The 26,452-nt window shown below is 42.0% G+C and overlaps 1 protein-coding gene across 1 annotated transcript; it reads right to left on the minus strand.

Moving 5' to 3' along the window:
* Positions 1–6,232: 6,232 nt before the first annotated feature.
* znf622 (zinc finger protein 622) lies at positions 6,233–24,634 on the minus strand. The gene is made up of 7 exons (XM_003219804.4): positions 24,479–24,634; positions 17,162–17,779; positions 15,591–15,839; positions 13,789–13,951; positions 11,423–11,535; positions 9,377–9,520; positions 6,233–8,848 (listed from the first exon to the last, which is right to left on the minus strand). Exons 2-7 carry the CDS (start codon positions 17,775–17,777, stop codon positions 8,721–8,723), a joined length of 1,413 nt encoding a protein of 470 aa, XP_003219852.2. The 5' UTR covers positions 17,778–17,779; positions 24,479–24,634; the 3' UTR covers positions 6,233–8,720.
* Positions 24,635–26,452: the final 1,818 nt, after the last annotated feature.

Genomic DNA, 26,452 nt, shown 5'->3' on the forward strand with positions numbered 1-26,452 from the left:
TTCTTGGGCAAGGTGATGATGGGTTCAGAGTCTGTGGCATGGCAGACCTTGGCTATGAGACAATGGTTTTGGCAATATTTAGAAGCAAACTGCAGTTCTCTGTTGGTCCAGGAGATGTTGGGGTCGTGGAGTGTCAGCCATGGAATTCCCAAAATCACAGGGAAGTGAGGGACCTCGGTAACAAAGAAGGAAATCTCCTCCATGTGTTCCCTTATCCACATTCTGGTGGGTTCTGTCCATTGGCTTACTGGACCTGTCTTTAGGGGACGGCCATCTATGGCTTGCACCACCCGGGCGTTCTTGAAATCGTGATATTGTAATCCCAGAGAGTCGGCATACTCCCTGTCGATGAAATTGTTTGTTGCTCCTGAGTCTATCATGGCATGGATCATGACGGGTCCTTTTTTCGCTGACCACAAGGTGACCACTAGGAGGAATAGGACTCCGGTTTGCGGCTCTTGAGTGGGGTTTTTGACCGGGTTGGCGAGCCTCTCTACGCCCGGTCGCTGGCTTCCCCCGCCGGCTTTGCGCCAGTCGCCTCGGCCGTCTCCGCCTCCGCGGAGGACGCCGCCGCCAAGCGAGCGGCGGGCTTTCTTTTGGCTGGACATTCTCTGGCAAAGTGGCCCCCGTTCCCGCAGTACTAACAGAGGTTTAAACGTTGGCGGCGGGCCTTCTCAGCAACATCTAATCTGGGACGCACATTGCCCAACTGCATCGGCTCCTCCTCGCTTCCTCTGGGGTATGGGGCTGGTGGCGGGGGTCTCCACACTGGACGCGCCAGTTGCCTCGGCCGTCTCCGTCTCCGCGGAGGACACCGCCGCCAAGCGAGCGGCGGGCTTTCTTTTGGCTGGACATTCTCTGGCAAAGTGGACCCCGTTCCCGCAGTACTAACAGAGGTTTAAACGTTGGCGGCAACATCTAATCTGGGACGCACATTGCCCAACTGCATCGGCTCCTCCTCGCTTCCTCTGGGGTATGGGGCTGGTGGCGGGGGTCTCCACACTGGACGTGGCTGAATACTGACGGGAGCGGGAGGTTTTACTCCTGCTCTCCCACTCTGGCCTCGGAGCCACTGTTTTCTGTTGGCCAGCATGACTTCGGCTCATAAACATTGGTCAATAAGTCTCTCAAGAGAGTTTGGAGGATCCACCTTGGAGATTTCTTCCTGCATCTTGATGTTGAGACCCTCACGAAACTGTCCTCTGAGGCCTACATCATTCCAACCGGTGTTTTGGGCCAGCACCCGGAACTCGGCGATGTACTGGGACAACGGCCTGTCCCCTTGGAAAAGGCGCCGGAGTTTATGGCCGGCCGCCTCTAGATTGTCCTCGATCCCCCAAGTCGCCATAAGGTGATTCAGGAAGTTTTGCGCGGAACCAATAACCATACGCAGAGACCAGAATCTATCTAATATCTTTATTAAAGGATTATATAAAGTCAATAAAAACAAGTGAAGAATATAGTTCAGAAGTAGACCTTTCAGCAAAGGTCAAATATAGTCCAGGAAAACAATGTCCAATATGTGATATTAGAGTCCAAAGTTGTAATCCAATAACCGAAACACACACTTTGCCAAGCAAAGTGTGGGGAAATGACAGGGTCCTTTAGTCCAATGGAGCTTGGCAAAACAATGCTGGAAGCAAACTAGATTCTTGGCAACAAAGCTTGATACGTGACAGCAAGAGGCAAGAAACAAGAACAAGGTCCGTGGCGAGGTCCGTGGAAACAAGGAAAGCTTGATGCTAGAACAAGGTCCGAGAAACAAGGCTTGGAACTTGGTCCTGGAGGCAAGGGACTGGAGTAACGTAGTCCACACACGATCTCACTCCGCAAGGTGACGAATTGACTCCGCAAGGATTTCTTTGCGGGCAAACACCTATATAGGATCTTGTTTTCCCGCCAAGGAACACTTTCCCTGGGGAACAAGAAACGAAACCCATACTGTGTCCAGATACATGACTCCTTAAGATTTCCCAAGGGAAACAGGCTTAATCAGTTAATTGTCTGGCAGCAATCCTGGCACTTCTGCGAGACGCCTCCCTAGCGCCTCTATCTCGATTATAATAATCCCGGCGAGAAAATGGGGGAGATTTCTGCTCAAGGCTTGTTTGGCTGACTTCTTGTGGGCAAACATCTTGCAGGTGCAAGGGCTCCAATTCTGGCTGAAACGGTGGGAAACCCAAGTTTTCCTCTTCATCTGCCACAATAATACTGGGAACGGGACTACATGGCCCATGAGTCATCACAGATGGTAACCAGCTCAGCATTCTGAGGCAAGTTACCATAGTAACGAGGGCGGAGCCAACCGCCGTTTGAAGGAAAAGGAGGGAATGTTTTAAAAACAGTTCAGTCTGTGATTTTTAGTCACAGGGAAGACACTGGTTCCAAGTTAGGGAAACCAGGAAAACTCAGGTCTCTAGTTGTGTCAAATAAAGCAAGTTGGGTGACTTGTTTATATTTATTGTAGAGTCTGAGTAGTAAGGGGAAGTAATCCCTGTTAGATCCAAAGTGATCAGGTTTAGACTGCTCAAGGAAAGGAGCAAGTATTTTGAAAGTGTATTCATCATAAGTTATATTTGCAACCATTATCTAAGTGCCTTTAAAGAAGTTACTGTAACCACTAAGCTCTGTGCCTGAAATAAACTTGTTATCTTTCAACATCCAAGCCTCTGTCACACATATCCTAAACTTAAGTAACGCTACCATCTAAAGAGAATTAAAAGAAGAGAAAGAAAAGGTTCAAAAAGAAATTCCCCTCTGCCTGAGATCTCCACAACTGGTGGCAGCGGATATAAAACATATAATAATATAATTAATGGAAAAAAAACCCTTCCCCCACATCTCCACAATTTGGTGGCAGCGGTGAGATTTAAAAGGATTCCTCCCTGCCACATCTTTACAATTGGTGGCAGCGGTGGGATTTAAAAGGATTCCTCCCTGCCACATCTTTACAATGAACCTAAGCAGAGCAGAGAGATCAGAAGAAATTTTCATTGCAAGTGAATCCGAACATTAAAACTCTCATGCTAAGATGATGAACCAGGTGTTGTGTTCAGAGGTCAGACAGCTTCATCTGTTATTCTTTTGCATTCTCGTTGTTTTCATCCTCTTGAGAGGCACCATTTTGAATGTGATAAATGTTAATTGTATGCACAATGATATGACAGTGAGAAAGGTCACTTGTTATAAAGATTCGGTATCACTTGAAAAATGTTCCCCCAACTAAGATGCCTGCTTCTATTCAACAGCATTATCAAAGAGCATTGTTCAGGAACTTTTGTGAGTAAACCAGTGTATCTGCAGTATTTAAAAAAATGAGTCAGGTAAGTTTGCATACATCAACGAATCCTCTAAAAGCTGCCCTATATTCATCAAAAGTTTGAATCTCTGCTCTGCTGCGTACAATTAAGACAACACACTCAAAGCTGCAAGTGATGATACAAGGAGAATGACCTTACCATGTACTTTGAGATATGGATGTGAGACTGTAGCTTGACAGGATATATACGCTTACAAGAAAGTTGATAGAAGAGAAAATCAACAAGAGCAGTAAGGCAAAACATCTTTGCTTCCTTTGTGTCATAATAGGATACAATTTAGCTAAAGATAAATTTTGAGATTGCAGGCAGTGATACTACTGGCTGCTGGGAGTGGACACTGCAACATTTTGTGTTTTAATCTAAAGTACTAATTTGATGTTGATGGATCTTAGACCCTATTCACATTAAAGCATGATGACCACTGAAAGCTCTACCTTTGAAGCTCAGGAATCAGTAGACATCAGAGAACCGTAGAGTTGGAAGAGACCATAAGGGCCATCCAGTCCAATCCCTACCATGCAGGAAAATACAATCAAAGTACTCCTGACAGAAGGCCACTCAGCCTTTACTTGAAAACTTCCAAAAAGGAGACTCCACCATGGTCCGAGGCAGTATATTACACTGTCAAACAGCTCTTACCATCAGTAAGTTTTTCCTAATGTTTCGGTGGAATCTCCTTTCTGGTAATTTGAGCTTGCTCCCTCAATGTAACATCATTTCTAATATTTAAACATGGCTATCATTTCCTCTTTTATCTTCTATTCTTCAAGCTAAACCGACCCAGATCCCTACATCTCTGCTTCTACAGATTGGCTTCTAGAACTTTCACCATTTTGCTCTCCCTTCTCTGGACACATTCCAATTTGTCAGTATCCTTCTTGAATAGTAGTGCCCAGAGCTGGATACAGTGTTTCAGGAGAGGTCTGACCAATGCAGAAGAGCGGTATTTCTTTCCTTGATCTAGACCAGTGGTTCTCAACCTGTGGGTCCGCAGGTGTTTTGGCCTACAACTCCCAGAAATCCCGACTTTCTGGGAGTTGAAGGCCAAAACATCTGGGGACTCAAAAGGTTGAAAAGAATTGATCTAGACACTATCCTCTTATTTATGCAGCCTATATTCCACTAAGGAACCTAGAAGATAGATCATTTGTCCATTAATCTGTTAAAGAATTCCATTTAGCATGCTGTTCAAGAAATTTAGTACTGCATTCTTCTGGCTGAGTTGGAAATCCTATAATTCAAAAATCTTGGTAAATTTCTAAGCAAAGTCCTACCTCTGCAGTAGCTTCCCCTAACCCATCTGTCTATCTATCTATCTATTGTTGTTGATAGATAGATGAGTCCACAGCAGACACTCTGCTGGCTGTTGTATTGGGTCACACGTTGGACACTTCCCAAGTTGATGAGATGATTATTATGATGAATATTATTATTATATAACACAGCAAACAAGATAGATATGCTGGATTTCGTTTCACAAAATCACAAGTCGAACACTTCCCAAGTGTCTAGGACTGTGTGATATATTTTCGGATGATGCGCGCAGATCCCAGTAGGGTGGCCTTTTGTAGCTGGCAGATCGTAATTTTGTCAATGTCTATTGTTTCCAAATGCCGGCTGAGATCTTTTGGCATGGCACCCAATGTCCCCATTACCACCAGGACCACCTGCACTGGTTTCTGCCAGAGTCTTTGAAGTTCAGTCTTGAGGTCCTGATAGCACCTAAGTTTTTCCTGTTGTTTTTAGTCAATGTGACTGTCACCTGGGATGGCAAGATCAATGATCCAAACCTTTTTCTTTCCATAACTGTGATGTCTGGTGTGTTGTGTTTCAGAACTTTGTCAGTCTGGATTATTCTTATTCTTATTATGTATAAATATTGTGTTATGTGAAAATAATGTACAATCTAAGAAATTCAACAATCAAAATACAAATATTATTTCCCCAATCCCACCACCACCTACATAAGACATAGAGCAGTTCTGCTTGATTTTTAATCCACGCTCAGAAATCTATTATGTGTCAGCATCACTCAACACTGCTCAGGCCACAAGCAAAATAGGAAAAAGGGGGCATTCCAGATATGGTTTGAGTGTTGCAGAATAACTATGGACAACAGGGTTTGAAATCATGTTCAGCCATGAAAACCCACTATGTCATACCACTTAGCCTCAGAAAACCTTATAATAGGTTTGCCACAAATCAAACAATTTGTAGATACAATAACATAAATTGGGTTGGTAAATATAGGCTTGTATCAGCTGGCTGGCAATGTGGGAGAATCCCTTCCTGCTATTACTGGCCCCTTCCATTTTCTTTCTGGAAGCTTCATCTAATTGTAAACGGACAGAAGGCTATATAATGGTCTTGATTAGGAGCAAGTGAAACAGCGTAGAGGCCATTCCTGTTTTATATCTCTATATTTACAGCCACGAGGATCAAATTTTAAACCCACACTATGGGTAAAGTAGTATCCAGTTCCTTTCCAAGGCCTATTATCAATGCTAGAGAAAGAATGGTCTTCTAAATTGCTATAATCATGTATGTCTTTCCCCTATTTGCACTACAAAGATTCTCAAATTTCTTCAAAGTTTTTCAAGCCACTCCTGACACACACGAAAAAGTCGAAGTTCTGAATGATTAAGATTCTGGCTCAACTCAAATATAACATGGTTAAATCAAAGTTAAAGAACCTTTGCTGACATGTGTGTTGGGCTCGCAAGGGTGAGATAGGGATGAATTCAAATTAAGAAAGGTCTCAAGGACTGAAGACAAGAGAAGATGTAGCTTGCAGATGAGATGGGGAATCTTTAAGGAATTTGACACTCCCAATTTAAGGTATTAAAGTAGAAAGCTTATTCTTTCTTCCCCCAGTGTTTTCAACAGAAAGCATTTCATATGTTTACTTGTAATTAAATATTAAGAACAATCCCATAGTATTTTATTGAATGAACATAAATTAACAAAATACTGAAATGAGTGCCATTCAATACAAACAGTTAAAGATCACAGTATACTAAAATGTCCACTTGCTACAGCCTAGAAATTATTCCTGGATTAGATCATACAGTTTACATTGTTATCTCCATGGCCATATCACGAAAAAAAGCCCAAGGTTATCAGGTATGTCACTTTGTTGGGGAAAGCCCCAAATAACTACACCCAAGACTGGTGAAAATTGAGAAGTGAGCTTTTGAACAATGGGAGACTCACAAGGTGCCTTTGTTTTCTAAAGGGCTAAGTAGTTTTACAACAGTATGGTCCTGATGACTCACTACAAACATATTATAATCCAAGTCTGATGCAGAATAGTAAGCAAGACTACGGAATCCCATGCCCTTGCAAATGTGCTGACGACTCCACAGAGCAACCTAAATCAATATTTATCATGGAAACAGTCTCTAGTATCTCCACGTGGAAGCAAGCCATGCATCAGCTTATAAGGATGCTAGAATTCAGATGCATCACTGTGCCATCTAGTGGCTTGTGCTTTAAACATGCCTTGCATTAACTCCTTTTCCAGGGTTCTGATATTATAATGCTTCCTTTACAAAAATACTGCACTAACAAAGCTAGAAAACAGATTTAGAAAAACTTTTGGATATTAAAGTACCTGGTTTTTGCTTTTGTTAGTTATTTGTTTTATGTCTGACATCTTTAAAAATGTGGAGATCCAGATCAGTGCAGAACAGGGCCTCATGATGCTTGCGAGATTTCTAATTCGACTTAGGCTCCATCTACACCGACATATAACATCCATATTATCTGCGTTTGAACTGCGTTGTATTAGTCAACGCTGCCATATAATCCAGTTCGAAGGAGATAATCTGGATTTTATATGCCAGTGTAGATAGGGCCCTACTTTGTGGTAGCCACAAAAACTAAGTTTCTGAAGTAGAACAACTACTTGCAAAGTAAGGACTGCACAATTAAACAGGAAATGTGGCACTTTCAAACCAGGAACAGAAATTGTTTCAAATTTTGTTACAAAGTGTTATTTACAATGATTTGGGCCTTTGGGCACTCAGGGCTCATACAAAGCAAAGCAACATTGTCTGAACAGGACAAAAGATGTTCTTCTAGTTGCCAAACATCTCTGGTTGCATCTAAACTGTAGAAAAGAGGCAGTTTGACACTTAAATAGCTATGGAATAATGTTTGCTGTAGTTTTGCAAGATCTGTAGCCTTCTCTGCCACATAGTGCTGATAATTAACCGAACAATGAATCTCAGGATTCTACAGCTGCTAAATTGGTGTCAAACTGCATTAGTTCCACAGTACCTGAAAGTGTGTGGGATTGATCATGAGAATAACTCTGGCCATAGAAGTTTTCACATTGAAACTGAAGCATGGTATGACATTTATCTAATAGGACAAGGCTTTTTTGCTTATTAGGGTCCTGTTGTTCTGGTTGGATAGCCCTAGGCCCTCTGTTTAGGAGCCCCCGGTGGCGAAATAGGTTAAACTCTTGTGCCAGCAGGACTACTGACCAACAAGTCAGGGGTTCAAATCCAAGGAGAGCGGATTGAGCTCTGTCAGCTCCAGCTCCCTATGGGGGTAAATAAGAGAAGCTTCCCCCAAGGATAGTAAAAATTCAAAACATGTGGCTGTCCCCTGGGCAGCATCCTTGCAGATGGCCAATTCTCTCACACCTGAAGTGACTTGCAGTTTCTCAAATTGCTCTTGACAGAAAAAAAACCCCTGGTCTTAGGAGTTTGAGGCATCCGCTTCCACTATCCTCCTATTTATGCAGCCTAATTCCACTAAGGAATATATAGCATAGCTTATTTGTCCATTAATCTGTTAAAGAGTGCCATTTAGCATGCTGTTCACTAACATGGTTCAAAAATCTAGGTAAATTTATAGGCAAATTCCTACCTCTGCAGAAGCAACACCCCACCTATAAACCCAATAAAGTTGCAGAAAGATTTAGTGTATTTGAAGGATCTGAAAGTGTTTGCAACTCCGTGCAAATGCTAAACATCTAAGAGTAGGACTAGGGCAGCCCTCCAGATATGGCTCGACTGCAACTTCAACATACCTCACCATTGACTATGCTAGCCAAGCTGCGGTCCAAAAATTCCTGGAAAACACAATTTCTATCCCTGCCTTACGCAATAAATTATATGCTACTCAGGTTCATACTTGGGAGTCTGCACCACAACAACCCAAGCAATATATAGTTTTTGATGTCAAGACTTTTTATTAGTTTGAAGTGTGACAATCAGTGTTTAGATGATCCCCCTGGAAAAGATTTTGGGATAGCAGCATATTCACAGTCACTAGAAAGGCATGACCCCCCGCCCCCTTCAATATCAGAGTTCTCAATTACTGGATTCTCCATTCTCTTGTCAACAGAAAAAGCCAAATTCAAACTTCAAAGCATTCCCACTGGTTCTCTCAGAACCGGACTTGCGTGCGGAAATGCATTTGCTTGGTGGTATTATTCTGCATGCCGGTCTTCAGCATCCATTTTGCTTTCATCCTCTGGACATACTGCATGTCACGCTCACAGGCCAGTACTGATCCTAAAGGAACAGAGAAAAGAACCAACATTTAACATTTATTCAGGTGGTAAAAGGAGACACTTGGTCAATTACCTTTCAGATCTGGCAGCACTGGACACCGAGAAAATGAAATCATGAGACAACAGTTTGGTTTGTGTGTGTGTGTTTTAAAGGCAATAGTGCCAGGACCAGTTTGTGCTGAATTTGCCAATTTTGAGTAAACTGATGAAAACAGCTCATGCAAGACCCCTCTCTAGACACGCTAGCTTTGTTCCCACGGTGGCACAATGGGCTAAACGGTTGCGCCAACTGAACTGCTGACTGAAACGTTGGCGGTTTGAATCCACAAGACAGGGTGAGCTCCCGTCTGTCAGTTCTAGCTTCCTATGCGGGGACACGAGCGCAGCCCCCTGAAGGATGTTAACATCCCCTGGGCAACATCTTAGAAGGCGGCCAATTCTCTCACACCAGAAGTGACTTGCAATATGTTCTCAATTTGCTTTTGACATGATAAAAAAAACCCCCCACATATTCATGTGGTTTGTTTACCAATGCTGCTTCTCCAGCCAAGGGCTCGATACTGCTTCAACACTCTTCCTATAGCGTGTTTATTTTTTGAGACTGCAACAGCTCTTGAGGAACCAAATCGTTGCTTGTAGTATCTCATCAAGGAACGGTGACCAATACTGACACCTTTGTTTCAGAGATAGAAAGAAAAACAAAGTGCATATTATTGAGTAATTTCAAAAAGCATTTTAAAAGGTAAAGCATTTACCTTTTAGCAGTTTAGCAGATCAGAAGCTTCTTGAGCATAACAGTAGAAAGAATGAGATTCAGCAAATTTAGGCGCAGTGTCACTAAAAGAACAACATTTCTATATAGGAAAGTATGGGCTATCTAACTCTCTCTCTCTCTGAACACCTTTCTCTCCATGCTCATAGAAGAAGAAAAAAGCCAAGAACTCAAAAACGTGCCATCATGCCAAAACTTTGAATAAAAAGAAGCATGTCCATGAGAAATGCCACTCTAACAAATAGGAGACAGCATGAGAGAAGAGAGACAGGCAAAGAGGCTGATGGAGGGAAAAGGGATTTTCCCGGCCAACTCCCCCATCTATTAGTATTATTATTACTGTACTATTATTATTATTAGGTCTAACTATGTATGTGAAAGTAATACACAACCTATGAAATTCAACAGTCAAAATTCAGTACAGCCCTGGTTAACCGAGTTCCAGTTAACCGAGATCCGCTTTATCTGAGGCGCCGCCAGGGGGGCCCCTCCCTCTCCTTCTCTCAAGCGAAGAGAGTTCGAGAGGGAGGAGGAAGTGCCCCGGAAGCGCCCGCAATTGCTGCTGCAGCAGCGCTCATGTGCTGCCTCCCTGGGACAAGCCCTTGGGATGCAGCCCACGGGTGCTGCTAGGCAGCAGCGCTCATGGGCTGCCTCCCAAGGGGCGAGGGCTCGCCGAGGGACGTCTCCTTGGATCTCCCTTGGCCAGGCCCTTGCCGGTGGAAAGAGTTTCCTCCAGGAATGGCCTGGTTGAGGAAAACCCGCGGCACGCTCCTCGCCCCTTGGAGGGACAGTCGTTCCTCTGAGAAATGAGGAGCATGCCACGGGTTTTCCTCGGCCAGGTCACTGCTGGAGGAAACCCCCTCCTCTGGCAAGGGCCTGGCCGAGGGAGATCCGGGGAGACGTTCCTCGGCGAGTCCTCGCCTTATCCAAGCCGTTCGGTTATCCGAGATGGGGCCCGCCCCCTTTATCTCGGATAACCGAGGCTCTATTGTACAAATGTTATTTCCCCAATCCCACCATCATCATCCATTCCCATCAGTGAACCATCACCCATGTTTGTTTATTTTAAAAGACAAAGTGGAAAATAGGAATAACAAAAGGGGTATGCTGTTAACTGGACTGTGAACAGAGAGAGAACAGAGAAACAGGCAGAGAAAGAGGCCAATGGGGAAAGGGCTTTCCCCTGCCAATTCACCCATCTGCCTATCTAAATGACCATGGATGGCTAAATGACCATGGCAAAACTGGGGTGTGCAATATATTTTCATAATAAGCACACACAGCAGAGCCTTCTCTTCCTCCTCTTGTGCTCCCGGAGCCCGCCTCTTAGGCAGGGCCAGGGCCAGGGCCGCCCCCACTAATTTTGTGTCGCCAGCTGTGCCACCCCTCCCCATCTGTGCCACTGGTCTAGATCTTTCAGTGTATCACCTATTTTGCTGGAAGGTGGCTACAGAATTGTGCTTCCTTTATGACATAGGTACAAGCTCCACGGTAACCAATAGCTTTATCTGTGGCTCTGGCTCAGGGCCTACAAGCAACACTGGTTTAGACCACTGTCTCTGGATCTAGCACATGTGTTATGCAATCAGTTTGCCAGCAGTTGATCTTTCTTGGATCAAATCATATCCACACAGAAATATTGTTATTCTTCCATTGTCGTTGTCAATATTTTAAGGAATTTTCACAGTAATGAACCAGGGATATGGATTCTGTCATATTTCTACCACACCAAAGTGAATAGCCTTCCTAACCCTGGAAGTCTAGAAGGATGTTCCTCATATTTTTTAAAAACGCCATACTTACCAGAAGGTAAAATCAATTGCATTGTTTCCTCATTATACTCCAAGTTCTTGTCTGACGGCACTTCATCAGACATCTCCACATCGTCATCTTCCTTATAGTCAGGGTACGAGCTTCTAGAAACCAGCAGAAGAAAGATCTTATGCTACATAAATGGACATGTGACGCTTTTCCTTAACAATGGTCCCACACTTTTTACAAGATGATCACTGTAAATTTTACAAACTGCTACAACAATTAGGACAGTGGTGGGCTAAATGCAACCTGTTGACCACATACATCCTCTAACTCTTTTATTTGCAGCACCTGAACTCCCCATTTCCAAAGCCCTTGTATGCTCAGGAAGGGGGGGGGGTTATAAATACCCCAATAAACTCAAATATAATCATGCAATCTCACAAGGGTAAAGGGTTCCCTCAAACCACCCACCTGCAGAACACCCCAAAACACAGAAATCACAACCAAAAGTGACTTCTCGTTGTACCCTTTAACAGAATATAGGATGGTATGGCCTGCTACAGGTGTAAGAACTGAATCCTGTCTCTGCTGTCCAGCCCTGTATGAATGTAACACCACAGCTAAAGGCCTTGCATTTCTGAACATTGCCCTCATTTAAAATATGTATTTATACTGCAGCAAAAAGTTCCAGTTTAGATCTCACCTCACTGCTATAATTATCTACATGCTAAGACTTAACGTTTGCCTCCCCGGTCCAATGTGAAGTTTCTCTACTTTAATCTAGAATGGTACAAACCCAGAAGGGTTGTGTCATGTGATTTATATGCTGCATTATATACAATACAGCAAGCAGCTGTTTCTCAAACAGAAGAAAACAACCATAAGTATTTATAGAAAGGCAGAGATCTTGTTACTATTGCCTAACTCCTTTAAGGCAACGCTAATCTAGGTGATCCTAACCTAGGATTTTCTTGGTAAAACATGTTCAGAGGTGGTTTTCTACTGCCATCCTCTAAGCCAGTGGTTCTAAATCTTTGTGTTGGAAATAGCTACCTCTCAAGCCATTCACTATTTATTTGTTAATGTATTTGCTAACCTGTATTCTATGTGTATGTTGATTTTCCAGTTTAACTGTATCTCTTTTGTGTGGGAGGGGGTTATAGATATGTGATTGTACTGAGCATGTTAAGACTCCATTTTGTATTCTGTCTTCTTTACACCTCCGTGGAGACAGATGCGTGTCTGCTTTACACCACAGTGGAGATGGAGGCATGTTGCTGTTAGGACTTCAGGAGAGAAATATGATTTACAGACTTCAGTGATACAAGTGTACTCAACACAGAGAACTAAATCCTATCTATAACTGAGCTTTTAATAAGAAATGTGTCTGTATGGTGAATACAATATGTTTGTAAGTAAACAAATACATTATTTTTCAATGAAAACTTTGTTTTTTTTAATCTCAGAGTGCATATTTTACACTAAGAGGTGTCAAAGGAGTGTCTTTTGGGCAACTGCAATTTCAACTTCAAAGAAACAACCATTCTCTGCTAACAAAATATATTTTTGTAGTGGCATTTCTTTGTCCTTGGCAGTTCAAAGACATGGTTCTTCAGTTTTACAGCTTAGTTACCTGTGTGCCATTAAATGAATGCTTTTAATATCACTTGTTCAAAGGGTTGACTTCTAACAAGGTTGTGCTTTTCTTGACTAGTGGTTTTTAAAAGGTGGTCTCCACATGTTCATGGAGATTCACATTTGCCAAATGGATATGACATCACTTTCCTTTTCAATAAGGTTATGATTGCCATTTATTTCCAAAGGGATATGTGCCCAGAGACTGGATGCAACTATTTCCAATACATTGGGTTCCCAGGTGTTTTGGCCTACAACTCTCAGAAATCCCACCCAGTTTACCAGCTGTTATGATTTCTGGAGTTGGGAGGCCTAAACATCTGGGGACCCACAAGTTGAGTCACAGCTCTAAGCATTAAAGAACCTGATCTGCCCAATGTCACCTTGTAGATTTTCATGATTGAGTGGAGATTTGAACTCCGATCTCTCAGACTCCTAGTCTAATTCTCAAACCACTATACCACACTATACCAAGTTGGTTATATAACAGTGCGAGGCACTCCGGCTAACTGGTAACAAAAGTAAGCATGCTATCACTATTCTCAAAGGTCACAGTTATCGAAGTCTATTTTTATAACTGCCTTCTTTCCTCCCCTAAGCATTCCACAGTGGCTACAAATGTGTTATGTACCGCAGAAAAAAAGGAACTTAAAGATTTTAAAATTATTTCCTTTCTTCCGCTTTTCTCTTCCCCGCCCTCCACTACTGGCCCCCATGTTTGCAAAAAACACTGGGATTACACTGAGACTAACTGGTCGGCAGCTGTGATTTCCTACCTGAAATCATAGAAGTCTGCAAATTCCAGTGCAGCATCTCCGTCTGTGAAGAGTTTGCAGTGACTTTTGTCATTCATATGTGCTTGCACAGCTTCTTTTGTGTAAAAGGACTTCCCCTTCTCGTTGCACCATAGGCAGACCTTCCCAACACCAACCTTCTCTCCTATACATTGAAAGGGGAAAGGATATTGTACTGCTTAAAATGTTTTGTTTTATGGCGCTTTATGGCACACATTTTGTTCCACAAGCAATGTTTCTAAGCAAATCCCTGATCTCCATCCGAGCTTGGAAGTAATCTGTTACAAACAAAACAGTACTTGAAACTACATGCTGTTGCCTTGTGCTGTTCTTGGTGTTGAGGTAACAATGAAGTGAATGGGATATACAGATTTTTTTTATCATGTCAGAAGCAAACCGAGGGGTACATTTGTGATGTATTTAGAAACACAAAGTTAAAAAAAACTTGGCATTATACTAAATGTCCTTTGACCAGTAGCTGACCACTTGGAGTGCCTCTGGAGTTGCTATAAGAAGGTCCTCCATTGTGCATATGGCAGGGCTCGGACTGCATTGTAATAGGTGGTCTGTGGTTTGTATACAGATAATATATTGATATCTAAGCTTTCAAAGCCTTCTGCCTGGATCAGCAAGCTATTCCCCCACATTCTTTGATGTAGATTTTTCACAGAGGAATGGTGAGCAGGAATAATAAGAACTATTCTTATACCCCGCCACCACCTCCTCAAAGGGACTCAGGGTGGCTTACAAATAGGACATGTCCACAAGACATAAAAGCAAAAACAATAAAAACACATTAAAAGGAGAATCATAAAATACAACAACCAAGATAAAACAGATAAAATATTAACAGAATAAAATAGATTGCATATGGAGCTTCATCAGTTCAACAAATACAGACTAAAATTTCTAAAATGGGCATGGCTAAGCTATAAGGGCAAGGGAATAATTCAGATAGTGCCCTTGAATTCACACAATGCCCTTGATTGAGAAGTTCCTACGTCAGAGACCTTCCTGTTGTCATAGAAGGTAATAGTAATGATACATAACAGAGCTGTGCTCCACAGATATGCTAAAGAAGTAACCACCATTTCCTAAACTCTCCAGCGACACTAGTTCACAAGCAGTATCGGACATAAAATGGGACATTCCCACATCCAGGGGGTAAATCATTCATTGGATCATCTGTTTTTCTTTTTAACTAGGGCAGATGTCTAGATGAACTAGGGCAGATGTCTCCGGTGATCTCAAGATCCCATGAAAATCTTTGGAGGCCTCAGGAGATGGTGCAATTGCTCTCCATCTGGCAACACTGCCAGATATTCTCTGACCCCTCTACTCTCTGGAGTTTGAGGGCAATGACAGATGATGATGGGAGTTGTAGTTTATCCACATAATTATACATTTTCTGATCGGTACATTCATAAAATCTAAAACCAAACAATCACGCCTTCTAATGTTCATCCTTATAAAAGAATTAACCCGGGCATTGCTGGATACCTAAACTAGATATTGTCAGAGACATTGTCCATCACCTCTCATTAATGACTAGGGATTATGGCAGCTGCACATATGGGGGACAAATTGTTCACCCCAACGCTTTGAATGTTTATCTTTTATGTTTGGATCCCGCCCTGAGTCCCTCCGGAGAAATAGGGCAGAATATAAATAAAGATTATTATTATTATTAACATATAATAAAACATAGTATTGAAGTTACGGTTTCTGAAAATCAACAACATAGTTGTATATCTAGTTAAGAGTGAGGAAGAGTTCAAACATACCTAAATACTTTATCAGCCCTCTGAGATCAACAAGGTATTCTATATCTGGGATAAAAAAACTGTGGACTTTTGTCATGTGACCCACATTTTTCATGAAAGTACTTGAATGGTGGGAACAGAATAAACAATCAGTTACTGGGATTGCATCAGAAGTGAGGTGATTCAGCCCAGATGCTCCTGCTTCATCTGGGATTCTTTTGGTCTCTTCTTCACACTCTAATTCTTCATCTGAGTCTACATCTTCCCAGCCTTTTCAACAAAATAAAAACAAACATCAAAAATGAGTAGTTTCATGTTAAGAAAGAAAAGCACACTAAAAACCTTATACAACCAACATGCTAGCAGTGATCTTTTACATAGGTTATCATATGCTTGCTCAGGCCCCAAAGTGAGATGAGCTCTTTTAGCATTTGAAATGAAGCACCTGAAAAAACACACTGGTTCAGATAACTGATATGGACACTAAACAGCTTTTCACTTCTTTAACATGCCCTGACATTTGTCACTCTTGCCTCACAAAATCCCCAAGTGGAGGAGAAGAGGATGCTACATTCATTATGGTTCTTTAAGACTGTGGTCTGTTGTCTTTTGGTGAGTTAGGTCTTCAACTCCCAAAAGACTCAGAGTTTGAGAACTCTTGCTCTATATAGCATTGACTGGAACCAATGGATAAACAGCAGCTGGCCTTAGGGGACAATTTTAGATTATGCCTGTGACCACACAAAAATGTCCAGTATGTCCATCATTCCCATTTCATCACCTGAGATGTTTACGATATGAAATGACCAAACCTGCACTCAGTGGCAGTTCTCACCTTGAGTCCCCTTGGGTGAGAAAGGCGGGGTAAAAATGTTGTAAATAAATAAATAATATAATTAGAAATATTTAAGCTACTTGGTGAATTAATCTATGAATGAAAGCAACACATAAATGTTCAGTAGATATAAATATACATTCAGAATAGCATTCCTCCTTGCTATATAAAGACAGTACGCGAGAAGAGGTACTCTTTTTAAAATAGGCAATAAGCACACAAATAAAAAAGATCCTTTTAATATGGTGACCATAAGCAATTTACTCTAATATTTTTATTTATCAGGTGGTGGCATCTTTTAGTAAATTCAAAATATCAGGATAAGTAAACTGTTTGCAACAGCCTTAAAGTTGTCATTATGCCATGCTTATGAGGTCATTGTATGACTTTTTACATCATTAAGAACTTTGATTTCCTTCTCCATTTGCCTCTAATATTATATCTGCAAGCCTACAGACAGATACTGTCTTATTTTTATTGATATGCAGGTTTGTGAGTTTTTACAACAGGCAAGAGGCGTATAAATGTTTAACCAGTAATTTATGTACAGTATGATCTTACGAATACATATTGACGTAGGAGGTTATTCCTTAACCAGTCAGCTAAGCCAACTAACTTAGCCATGGCAACCAAAACAGCTTTCAATGATACAATCTTGGCCATTGTTGCGCATGGCCTGCTCTCCCCATTCCTGGTTGGAAGTTATCTGCACACCTTAGACCCATGCTGCTAGAGTAAATAGCCCCCGATCCGTTACCTTCCTCCATATCATCATCATCCTCTTCATCCTCAGACAGTTCTTCTGCCAATTTCTTAGCCTGCTCTTCAAACCATTGTAGTCGGGGAGCTTTTTCCACACGTTCTCTTCTTCGGACTGAACTGCAACTTTCCACAGCAATGGAAGACTCGGGGATGGCATTGGCAAACAAGGGGACCTTCTTTGGCGATGAGGACGGCTGAGCTCTGATGGCTTGCTGAATAGCCGTGTTCACAGCATCTTTGTCAACACTCTCTTGAGCCAGGCCCTTTTCCAAATTCTTCTCATTCATGAGTTCCACCTTCTTGCTGACAGCTTGGACGGCTTTCTTTTCCAGCTCCAAGTGTTTCTTGGATTTCAGGTGGTTCTCATAAGCGTTGAAGTTGGAAAATCTCTTGCTGCAAGCAGTGCAGTAAGTCGCCGTGGCCTTGCTCTGCTCTTCCAAAGATGCTCGCTGGGCCAAAACCCGCTCCTGGAAGTTCTCAGCTGTGACAGGAGGCATCTCAGCCATTCTCCGCTTCAGGTTGTACCTGTGCCAGTCGATCTGGTAGTGCGCACGCTGGGCCGAGGCATCCCTGAAAGCCACACGGCAGGTGATACAGGTATAGGATGCCATGACTGTGAAATAAAGGAGCAGGCAAACAGGAATCATCAAAGTGGATCAGAAAAAAGGATAACTTAGGCTGCATCTACACTGTTAAGGTTCAATACATCCGGTTTTGAGATCAATGGACCAATGGTTTCACAATGTAAGACTACTGCTTATGTTTATGGCATAAACTTCCTAATATGATGAAACCAAATCCCAGTTAACAGTCAAGGCACTCTTTAGAGTGGGCCATGGACAAACGTCAGACTTCAACTCCCAGAAATCCCAGCCAGTTTACTGGATGTTATGAATAGTGGGAGCTGAAGTCCAAAACACCTGGAGGAAAGGTTGAGAACCACTTATCTAAATGCTATACATCATTTTAGATGTAGCTTAAGATTCTAAGGGTACCTGCATTTCCCTTAGTTGTAAAAAAAAAAGTTAAAAAGAGAACTGGATACTGAAGGAGCCATCCAGGAACTTTTAAGATACAGGACCACCAAATGTGCACAACAAAAAGTTTGAAACACATTAATATACGAAATTGTCTCTAAGAAATATAAATGGAATGTTATTATTAAAAGTAAAGGAAAATAGAAAATGTAAAGTATATGTAAAATGACAAATTAACTAGAAGAAATACTAATAGTATTGGTCCAGAGGAGATGATAAGATAAAGATGGTACAATAAAGAAAGAAGATCAACGAGAAAAACCAATGGAATAAAAAAAAAAGAAAAAACAACAACTTTTTGATTTTCCTAAGCATGGAAATGGAACTGTTTTTAAAAAAAATAAAAATATGTATAACAATACTCCCACTTCCTCATTCTTGGATGTACATTAGACTTATGGATAGACCTAACTAACTAACAAAACTCCATAATGAACTTATACTTTCCTTGGTCTTTCGCCCCACAATTATGGTAGGAAAGTGTTTAAATGAAATTTTTAAAATATTTTTTTAAGTCTAAAATTTTAAAATTACCCACATGGGTGCCTGAGAGTGACACCTTTGTTTTCCGAAGCCAAAACACTTCTGGTCCCAAGCATTTTTGGATAAGGGATAGTCAACCTGCATCTGTTTCCCTGAAGGAGGTACTATAAAATTCACAGGTCTCTTGGAGCCCTTCCAGACAGGCACTTTATCCCAGGATTTGATCCCAGGTTTTCTGTTTATCTCAGCTTATCTGCCAGTGCAGACTCATATTGCGTTCCAGTAGTTTGAGGGTGAATCCAGCAAAGACGGAGTTCCTATGGCTGGGCCGACCGGGCAGTGGGGATATCCAGTTGCCAACCCTGGATGGTGAAGTGCTACGCCCGTCTTCACTAGTAAAGAGTCTGGGAGTCCTCTTGGACCCTTCACTGACGATGCAGGCCCAGGTCTCCGCCGTTACCAAAACTGCCTTTTTTCATCTTCGGCAGGCTAGACGGCTAGCCCCCTATCTATCTAGGGACAACCTGGCTACAGTGATCCAGGCTACAGTCATCTCGAGACTGGATTACTGTAATGCCCTTTACATTGGCCTTCCTGTGTCGGTGATCCGGAAGCTCAAATTGGTGCAAAATGCAGCTGCCCGGCTCCTTGCGGGAGTCCCCATAAGATGCCACATAACACCAATCTTACGGCAGCTGCACTGGTTACCAATTGAGCACCGGATCACTTTCAAAGTGATGGTGCTTACCTTCAAGGCCTTACATGGTCCAGGGCCGATGTACCTGAGGGACCGCCTCACCCCTTACAAACCCCAGAGATCCCTCCGTTCTGAGGACCAAGACCTGCTGGAAGTCCCCAGTTTTAAGACCTTGCGTCTAACTGCAACTAGACGCAGAGCCTTTTCAGTAGTGGCGCCATCTCTGTGGAACACCTTGCCACCTGAAGTTCGTGCCTTGCGGGACTTGTTGGCCTTCCGCAGGGCATGTAAGACACACCTGTTTCGGCAGGCTTTTGAGTTCTGTTGCTGATGTTTTAAAAGGTGCTTTTAGGATGTTTTAAAGATTTTTTTTTAAATGATGTTTTTAAAATGTTTTTTAAATTGTTGATTTTAGCCGGTTCTTATAAGCCGCTCCGAGCCCTAGGGGAGTGGCGGCATATAAGTTTGAAAAATAAATAAATAAATAAATAAAATAAATATAATTCAGTTTATAAAGCAGACAACCTGGGATCAGAAGCTGGGATATAAGGCCTGTCTGGAAGGGGCCTCAGAACCTATTCTTAACACAATTGCTTCAAATCAAAGTCAACCACATTAAAAGCAATTATCACTAACTATTCCAATGATATCACAATGTTATTCCAGAAGACAGAGTTCAGATCACAATGGGTTCAAATGACAGGAATGAGATTAGGAAGAACTTCCTGGCTGTAAGAGAGATTCAGCAGTGGGACTCTCTGCCCTAGAGAGTAGTGGATGTTCCTCCTTTGGAGGCTTTTAAACAGAGGCTAAATGGCCATCTGTCGGGGATGCTTTGATTGTGCTTTTCCTGCAAGGCAGGGGGTTAGACCAGATCAGGCATGGGCAAACTTTCTAATTTGATCGAAGCAGGTGAGCAGGCCAGTCGAATCTTTTTCCTTGCCATTTGAAATCATTGCTCCCTTGTGCCCTGATCTCTAGAGCAGCAGAAAGTAAGTTTTCCCCCTCCCTCCTCCTCAATGGGACATCCTTTTAAATCTTGAAACATGATTCTTATGTTCCTTCTCAACCGTCTCTTCTCCCAGCTAAAGATCCACCAGAAGGAAAGGAGGAAAGAAAAAGAAGGAAGGAAGGGTGGAAGAGAAGGGAGGGAGGGAAGAAAGAGTGAAGGAAGAAAAGACAAAAGTGAAGGAAGGAGGGAGGGAGAGAGAAAGAGGAAGTAAGGAAGGAAGGGAGAGAGGGAAGAAGGAAAGAGGGAAGGAAGGATAGTAAGAGAGGATTACAAGTTAAACATGAGCCAACAATGTGACCCGGCAGCTAAATAGGCGATCCAAGGAAGTCATGCTACCTCTCTATTCCGCCTTAATCACATGAGTGGCTTAAAGCGCTGGCCATGTTTAGCCTGCAAAAGAAAAAGCTGAGAGGAGACATGATGGTCATTCATGTGAGGGGGAACATGTGCCTGATCTAGTCCAACCCCCTGCCATGCAGGAAAAGCACAATCAAAGCACCCCTGGCAGATGGCCATCCAGCCTCAGTTTAAAAATCATAGGGAGGAGGGAGCAAGCTTGTTTTCTGTTGCCCTGGAGACCAGGATGAGGAACAATGGCTTCAAACTACAGGAAAGGAGATTCCACCTGAACATTAGGAAGAACTTCCTAACTGTGAGAGCTGTTCAGCAGTGGAATTCTCTGACCTGGAGTGTGCTGGAGGCTCCTTTGGAGGCTTTTAAACAGAGGCTGGATGGCCATCTGTCAGGGTTGCTTTGAATGCAATTCTCCTGCTTCTTGGCAGGGAGTTGGACTGAATGGCGCACGAGGTCTCTTCCAACTCTTAAGATTCTATTCTATTAACTTCCTGGTTCTAAGAGCTGTTCAACAGTGGAACTCTCTGCATGCCTGATAAAGTGGGCAAAAATGTGGGGCACAATATAATATTGGAACAATGGGAGAAAATGTGGAATAAAGGGTTACAATTCATATTATGTTATAATTTGATAAGAGAATTTTTATAAAATGATGTACCAGTGGTATATGACACCTAAAAAGCTCTGTAAGATATATAAAAAGGACTCCAATATTTGCTGGAAATGTTAGCATCAGATTGGTTTTGACTTATTTTAATGATGTTTTTATAGTTTATCGTTTTAACTGTTTAATTAGTTTTTTAAATTTTGTACATTTTTAAATGACTTTTTATCAGGTTAACTCTGTTTTATTGGGCTTGGTCCCACTTGTAAGCAGCCCCAAGTCCCTTTGGTGAGACAGTGGCAGAATATAAAAATAAAGTTGTTGTTATTATTATTAACATCAAGTGGGGTCTTTCTATCATATGTGGTGAACATGTAAACATGCCAAGAAATATTGGATTCAAATAATAATAATAATAATAATAATAAATTTTATTTGCACACACCACTATCTCTCCAAATGGATTCAGGCTGGTTTCCAACATGCAAGGCAAACAATCAATTGCCAAAAAGAAACCATACGGACAATAAGCAAAAGCCACATTCAGCAATATAATGCAACATAATTACCTTGTTAAAATACACTAAAAGTAAAAATAAAATATTTTAAAAACCCATCTCACTGTAGCCCCATCAGTAAAAAGTTCAACAAACCAGTGGCCAGGATTACAAGATGAACGTGGCCAACTATAAAAGGGCTGGGCCAGGGATAGTGCAACAATGTATCATGGGGCTGCAGAAGTGGATAAAGTGGATATACACTGTGATCCAGAAAATTTTAGGGGGAAGCATCTAGCTCAGGAGTCCCCAAACTAAGGCCCGGGAGCCTGATGCGGCCCTCCGAGGTCATATACCTGGCCCCCGCCCTCAGTTTTATAATATAATATATTGTATATACATATAATATTGATAATAATATTATAATGTAATACAATATAACACTAATAATAATACCATATAATAATATTAATTATATATTCTATATTACATATAATATTACTAATAATATTATAGTATAGTGGTATAGTTCAATATAGTAATATATAATGCTAATTTTGTGCTATGCTAATAATATAATATATTGTATGTACATATAATTTGTAAGCCACTCTGAGTCCCCTTTGGGGTGAGAAGGGTGTGATACAAATGTAGTAAATAAATGCAGTAAATAATAAATAAATAAATAAATTTTAGACTTAGGCTTGCCCAAAGTCTGAAATGGCTTGAGGGCACACAACAACAACAACAACAACAACAACCCTAATTAACTTGACTATCTCATTGGCCAGAAGCAGAACCACACTTCCCATTGAAATCCTGATCAATGTATGATGGTAAAATTGTTTTTTATTTTTAAATATTGTATTGTTCTTTCATTGTTGTTGTTGTTTTTGCACTACAAATAAGACATATCCAGTGTGCATCGGAATTTGATTGTATTTTTTTTTCAAATGATAATCCGGCCCCTCAACAGTCAGAAGGATTGTGGACCGGCCCTCGGCTTAAAAATTTTGAGGACCCCTGATCTAGCTAAAACCGGAGACTTTTCAACTTGGTCTGACTGATAAAAATAACCATAATAGACTATGGCAATATATGACCAGAGCAGCCAGACTACTATACATGCAGAACTTGAACAGTACAACAATACCAACAACAGAGGAATGGATGATAAAAATGATGGACTTGCCGAAATGGACAAATTAACACATATACTAAAAGAAGGGACACTGAAGACTCAAAACCTTTTATTCACTTTTTGAATGAAAAAGAGAAGGGCTTGCCAATTCTGAGTTTTGAAGAATAAATTAAAGGGGTTATTTTTGCTGATGTTGTAATATAAGAAAAGAGTTAGTATAGAGAGGTCTAGAGCAGGTATGGGCAAACTTGGGCCCTCCAGGTTTTTTGGACTTCAACTCCCTCCCTTTCTATTCCTGTTCCCTTTCTTTTTCCACTTGAGCTGCTGAGGGGGAAAAGGAAGGGGCCTGAGGCTGTTAGGAATGGTGGGAGTTGAAGTACAAAACACCTGGAGGGCCCATGTTTGCCCATGCCTGGTCTAGAGGTTGAAGCATATGATATTAGCATTCTTTGTAACTAGGAGACCCCCAGTTGCACAGCGGGTTAAACCGTTGAGCTGAACTTGCTGATTGAAAGGTTGGTGGCTCGAATTTGGGGAGTACAGTGAGCTCTCACTGTTAGCCCCACCTTCTGCCAATCGAGCAGTTTGAAAACATGCAAATGTGAGATCAATAGGTACCGCTCTGGTGGGAAGGTAACCGCGCTCCATGCAGTCATGCCGGTCACATGACCTTGGAGATGTCTACAGACAATGCTGGCTCTTTGGCTTAGAAACTGAGATGAGCACCAACCTCCAGAGTCAGACACGACTAGACTTAATGTCAGGGGAAAACCTTTACCTTTATCTAGATTGGGATAGACCAGAGGTCAGCTATCTTTCCCGTCCCCTTTTTTACTCTTCATTTTTATTTTTTCCTTTTTAAAAGAGCAGGATGTATAAAAAGAGAGGGTGCAGATAAAAACAATGTTATATGGAAATGGAGTGTGTGTAAATATGAGCACCAATGGAAACTAAGTGTAAACAAGATATTGTAAAGTTGGAACAATAAAGAAATACTGTAAAAAAAAAAACCAGTGGAACTCTCTGCCTTGAGAGTGTGGTGGGAGCTCCTTCTTTGGAGGCTTTTGAACAGAGGCTGGGTGGCCATCTGTCAGGGATGCTTTGATTGTGCTTTTCCTGCACGGCAGGTGGTTGGACTAGATTAGTGGTTTTCAACCAGTGGGTCTCCAGATGTTTTGGCCTTCGACTTCCAGAAATCCTAACAGCTGGTAAACTGGCTGGGATTTATGGGAGTTGTAGGCCAAAACGTCTGGGGACCCACAGGTTGGGAACCACTACAGTAGATGGCCCACTAGGTCTCGTCCAACTCTATGATTGTATGGATTTCCCTCTTCCTCAAATGGAGTGAGCGGAAGTGGAGGGACATTATAACTATTGAATATGTTTTAAAAACTGCTCCCTAAAAAAGAGTTAAAGTAACAGCAAATAACAGCACCAACAAGGTAAAATGCTGGTCAAGACGCTCGTAGGCCTCAACTCTTACTTACCCTTCAATTCAGTCTCCTCTGGCTTAAGCACGACTTACAAACCGCGAGACAGAGGCGCTCTGAGGAAACTGAAACCAACGTGGCTTCCGCACTTCTCCAGGAAGCAAGTCCTCTCGCGACACCTTGACTCCGCTCAGGCGGCGTCACAGGACTTCCAGAGATCTCGCGAGAAGAGCGGCACAAGCAAGACCTTTTAGACGCGTGGGGAGTTCTCGAATTCCGCGAAGCCGCAATCTCGCGAGGTTTGGAGATGCTTAACCTCAGTCTGAGTCATCTGTTTAGGCAATTCCAGATTGAAGGTGGCACAACGGAGAACACGCAGAGCAAGCATTCTTATTGGAAGAAGAAAAATATATGCAAAGGATTCCCCCAAGCTGGAAACAGCCAGGCTCTGAAGCTGAAAGGCCATTCAATGCTAATCAAGGTAGCCAATTGCAACAATTCACACTTGTCTCAAACAGACAAGAGTCCCTTCTCCCACCGTGGGCATTCCACAGGTATATAAACCTCGCTTGCCTAGTTTTCAACAGACCTCACAACCTCTGAGGATGCCTGCCATAGATGTGGGAGAAACGTCAGGAGAGAATGCTTCTGGAACATGGCCATACAGCCCGGAAAACCCAGTGATTCCAGCCATGAAAGCCTTCACAACACAGAATAATATATTTTTAGTATTACATTATGTAATATATAATATAATTTATCATTATTAAGTAGAGGCATGCCTCAGTTCATGGAGTCTCTTAGGGCCCTTCCACACAGTCATATTATCCAGAATATCAAGGCAGACAATCCACATTATCTGCTTTGAATTATTTGAGGGCCCTTTCAGACAGACCCTATATCCCAGGATCAGATCCCAGGTTTTCTGTTTATCCCAGATTACCTGGCAGTGTGGACTCATATAATCCATTTCAAAGCAGAAAACCTGGGATCAGATCCTGGGAGTCTCAATTTTATATGGCAAGATAGAAGGGCCCTGAATCCGCACTGCCATATAATCCAGTTCAAAGCAGATAACCTGTATTTTATATGGCAGGATAGAAGGGCCCTGAGTCCACACTGCCATAGAATCCAGTTCAAAGTGGATAATCTGGATTTTATACAGCTGTGTGGAGGGGGCTGTAAAAGCTTCTTTTTATGAGTAGGGAAAACAGCAGGTGAATCCTAGTGTAACCTGTGTATGATACACAGGCAAGGGAAGCATCTAAACTGCAGAATTAATGCATTTTGATACCGCTTCAGTTGCAAGGGAATCATGGGAGCTGTAATTTGACAGCTGTGCCAAAGAGTAATGGGGCCTTACCAAACTATACATCCCATGAATCTTCTGCACTGTGCCATGGCAGCTCAAGGGGTGTCAGACTGCATTAATTCTACAGTGTAGAAGCAGCCATAGTTATAGCATTATAGTATTATATATATAGTAGGTTGCTATGAGTTTTCCGGGCTGTATGGCCATGTTCCAAGAGCATTCTCTCCTGATGTTACATCTGTGGCAGGCATCCTCAGAGGTTGTGAGGTAAATTAGAAACTAGGTCAGTGAGGAAGGTCTAGGATGGGAGAAAGAACTCTTGTCTATTGGAGGCAAGTGTGAATGTTTCAATTAATTACTTTGATTAGCATTGAAAAGCCTTGCAGCTTCAAGCCTGGCTAATTCCTGCCTGGGGGAATCCTTTGTAAGGCTTTCAATGCTAATCAATGTGATTAATTGCAACATTCGCACTGAAAAATATGAAAAACTATAATCATTCCACTCTTTAAGAAGTCGTTCTGTTACATCAAAATGTTGACTCTCCACAAACGCGCAGGACACTACACTGGCAGGAAATGTGGTCTGTCAATGAGGTTTTCTTGCTGAGAATTTCAGGATTGCAGTCTCTGTTAGCAAGCTAAATAAGAGAGTATTGTAGTTATTAAAATGTGACCTTTATTGTGCTTGCAAGTTGTTTCCAACTTGCTCCCTTTGGGCGA

The sequence above is a fragment of the Anolis carolinensis genome, chromosome 4 (assembly GCF_035594765.1).
Source record: "Anolis carolinensis isolate JA03-04 chromosome 4, rAnoCar3.1.pri, whole genome shotgun sequence".
Lineage (NCBI taxonomy): Eukaryota > Metazoa > Chordata > Lepidosauria > Squamata > Dactyloidae > Anolis > Anolis carolinensis.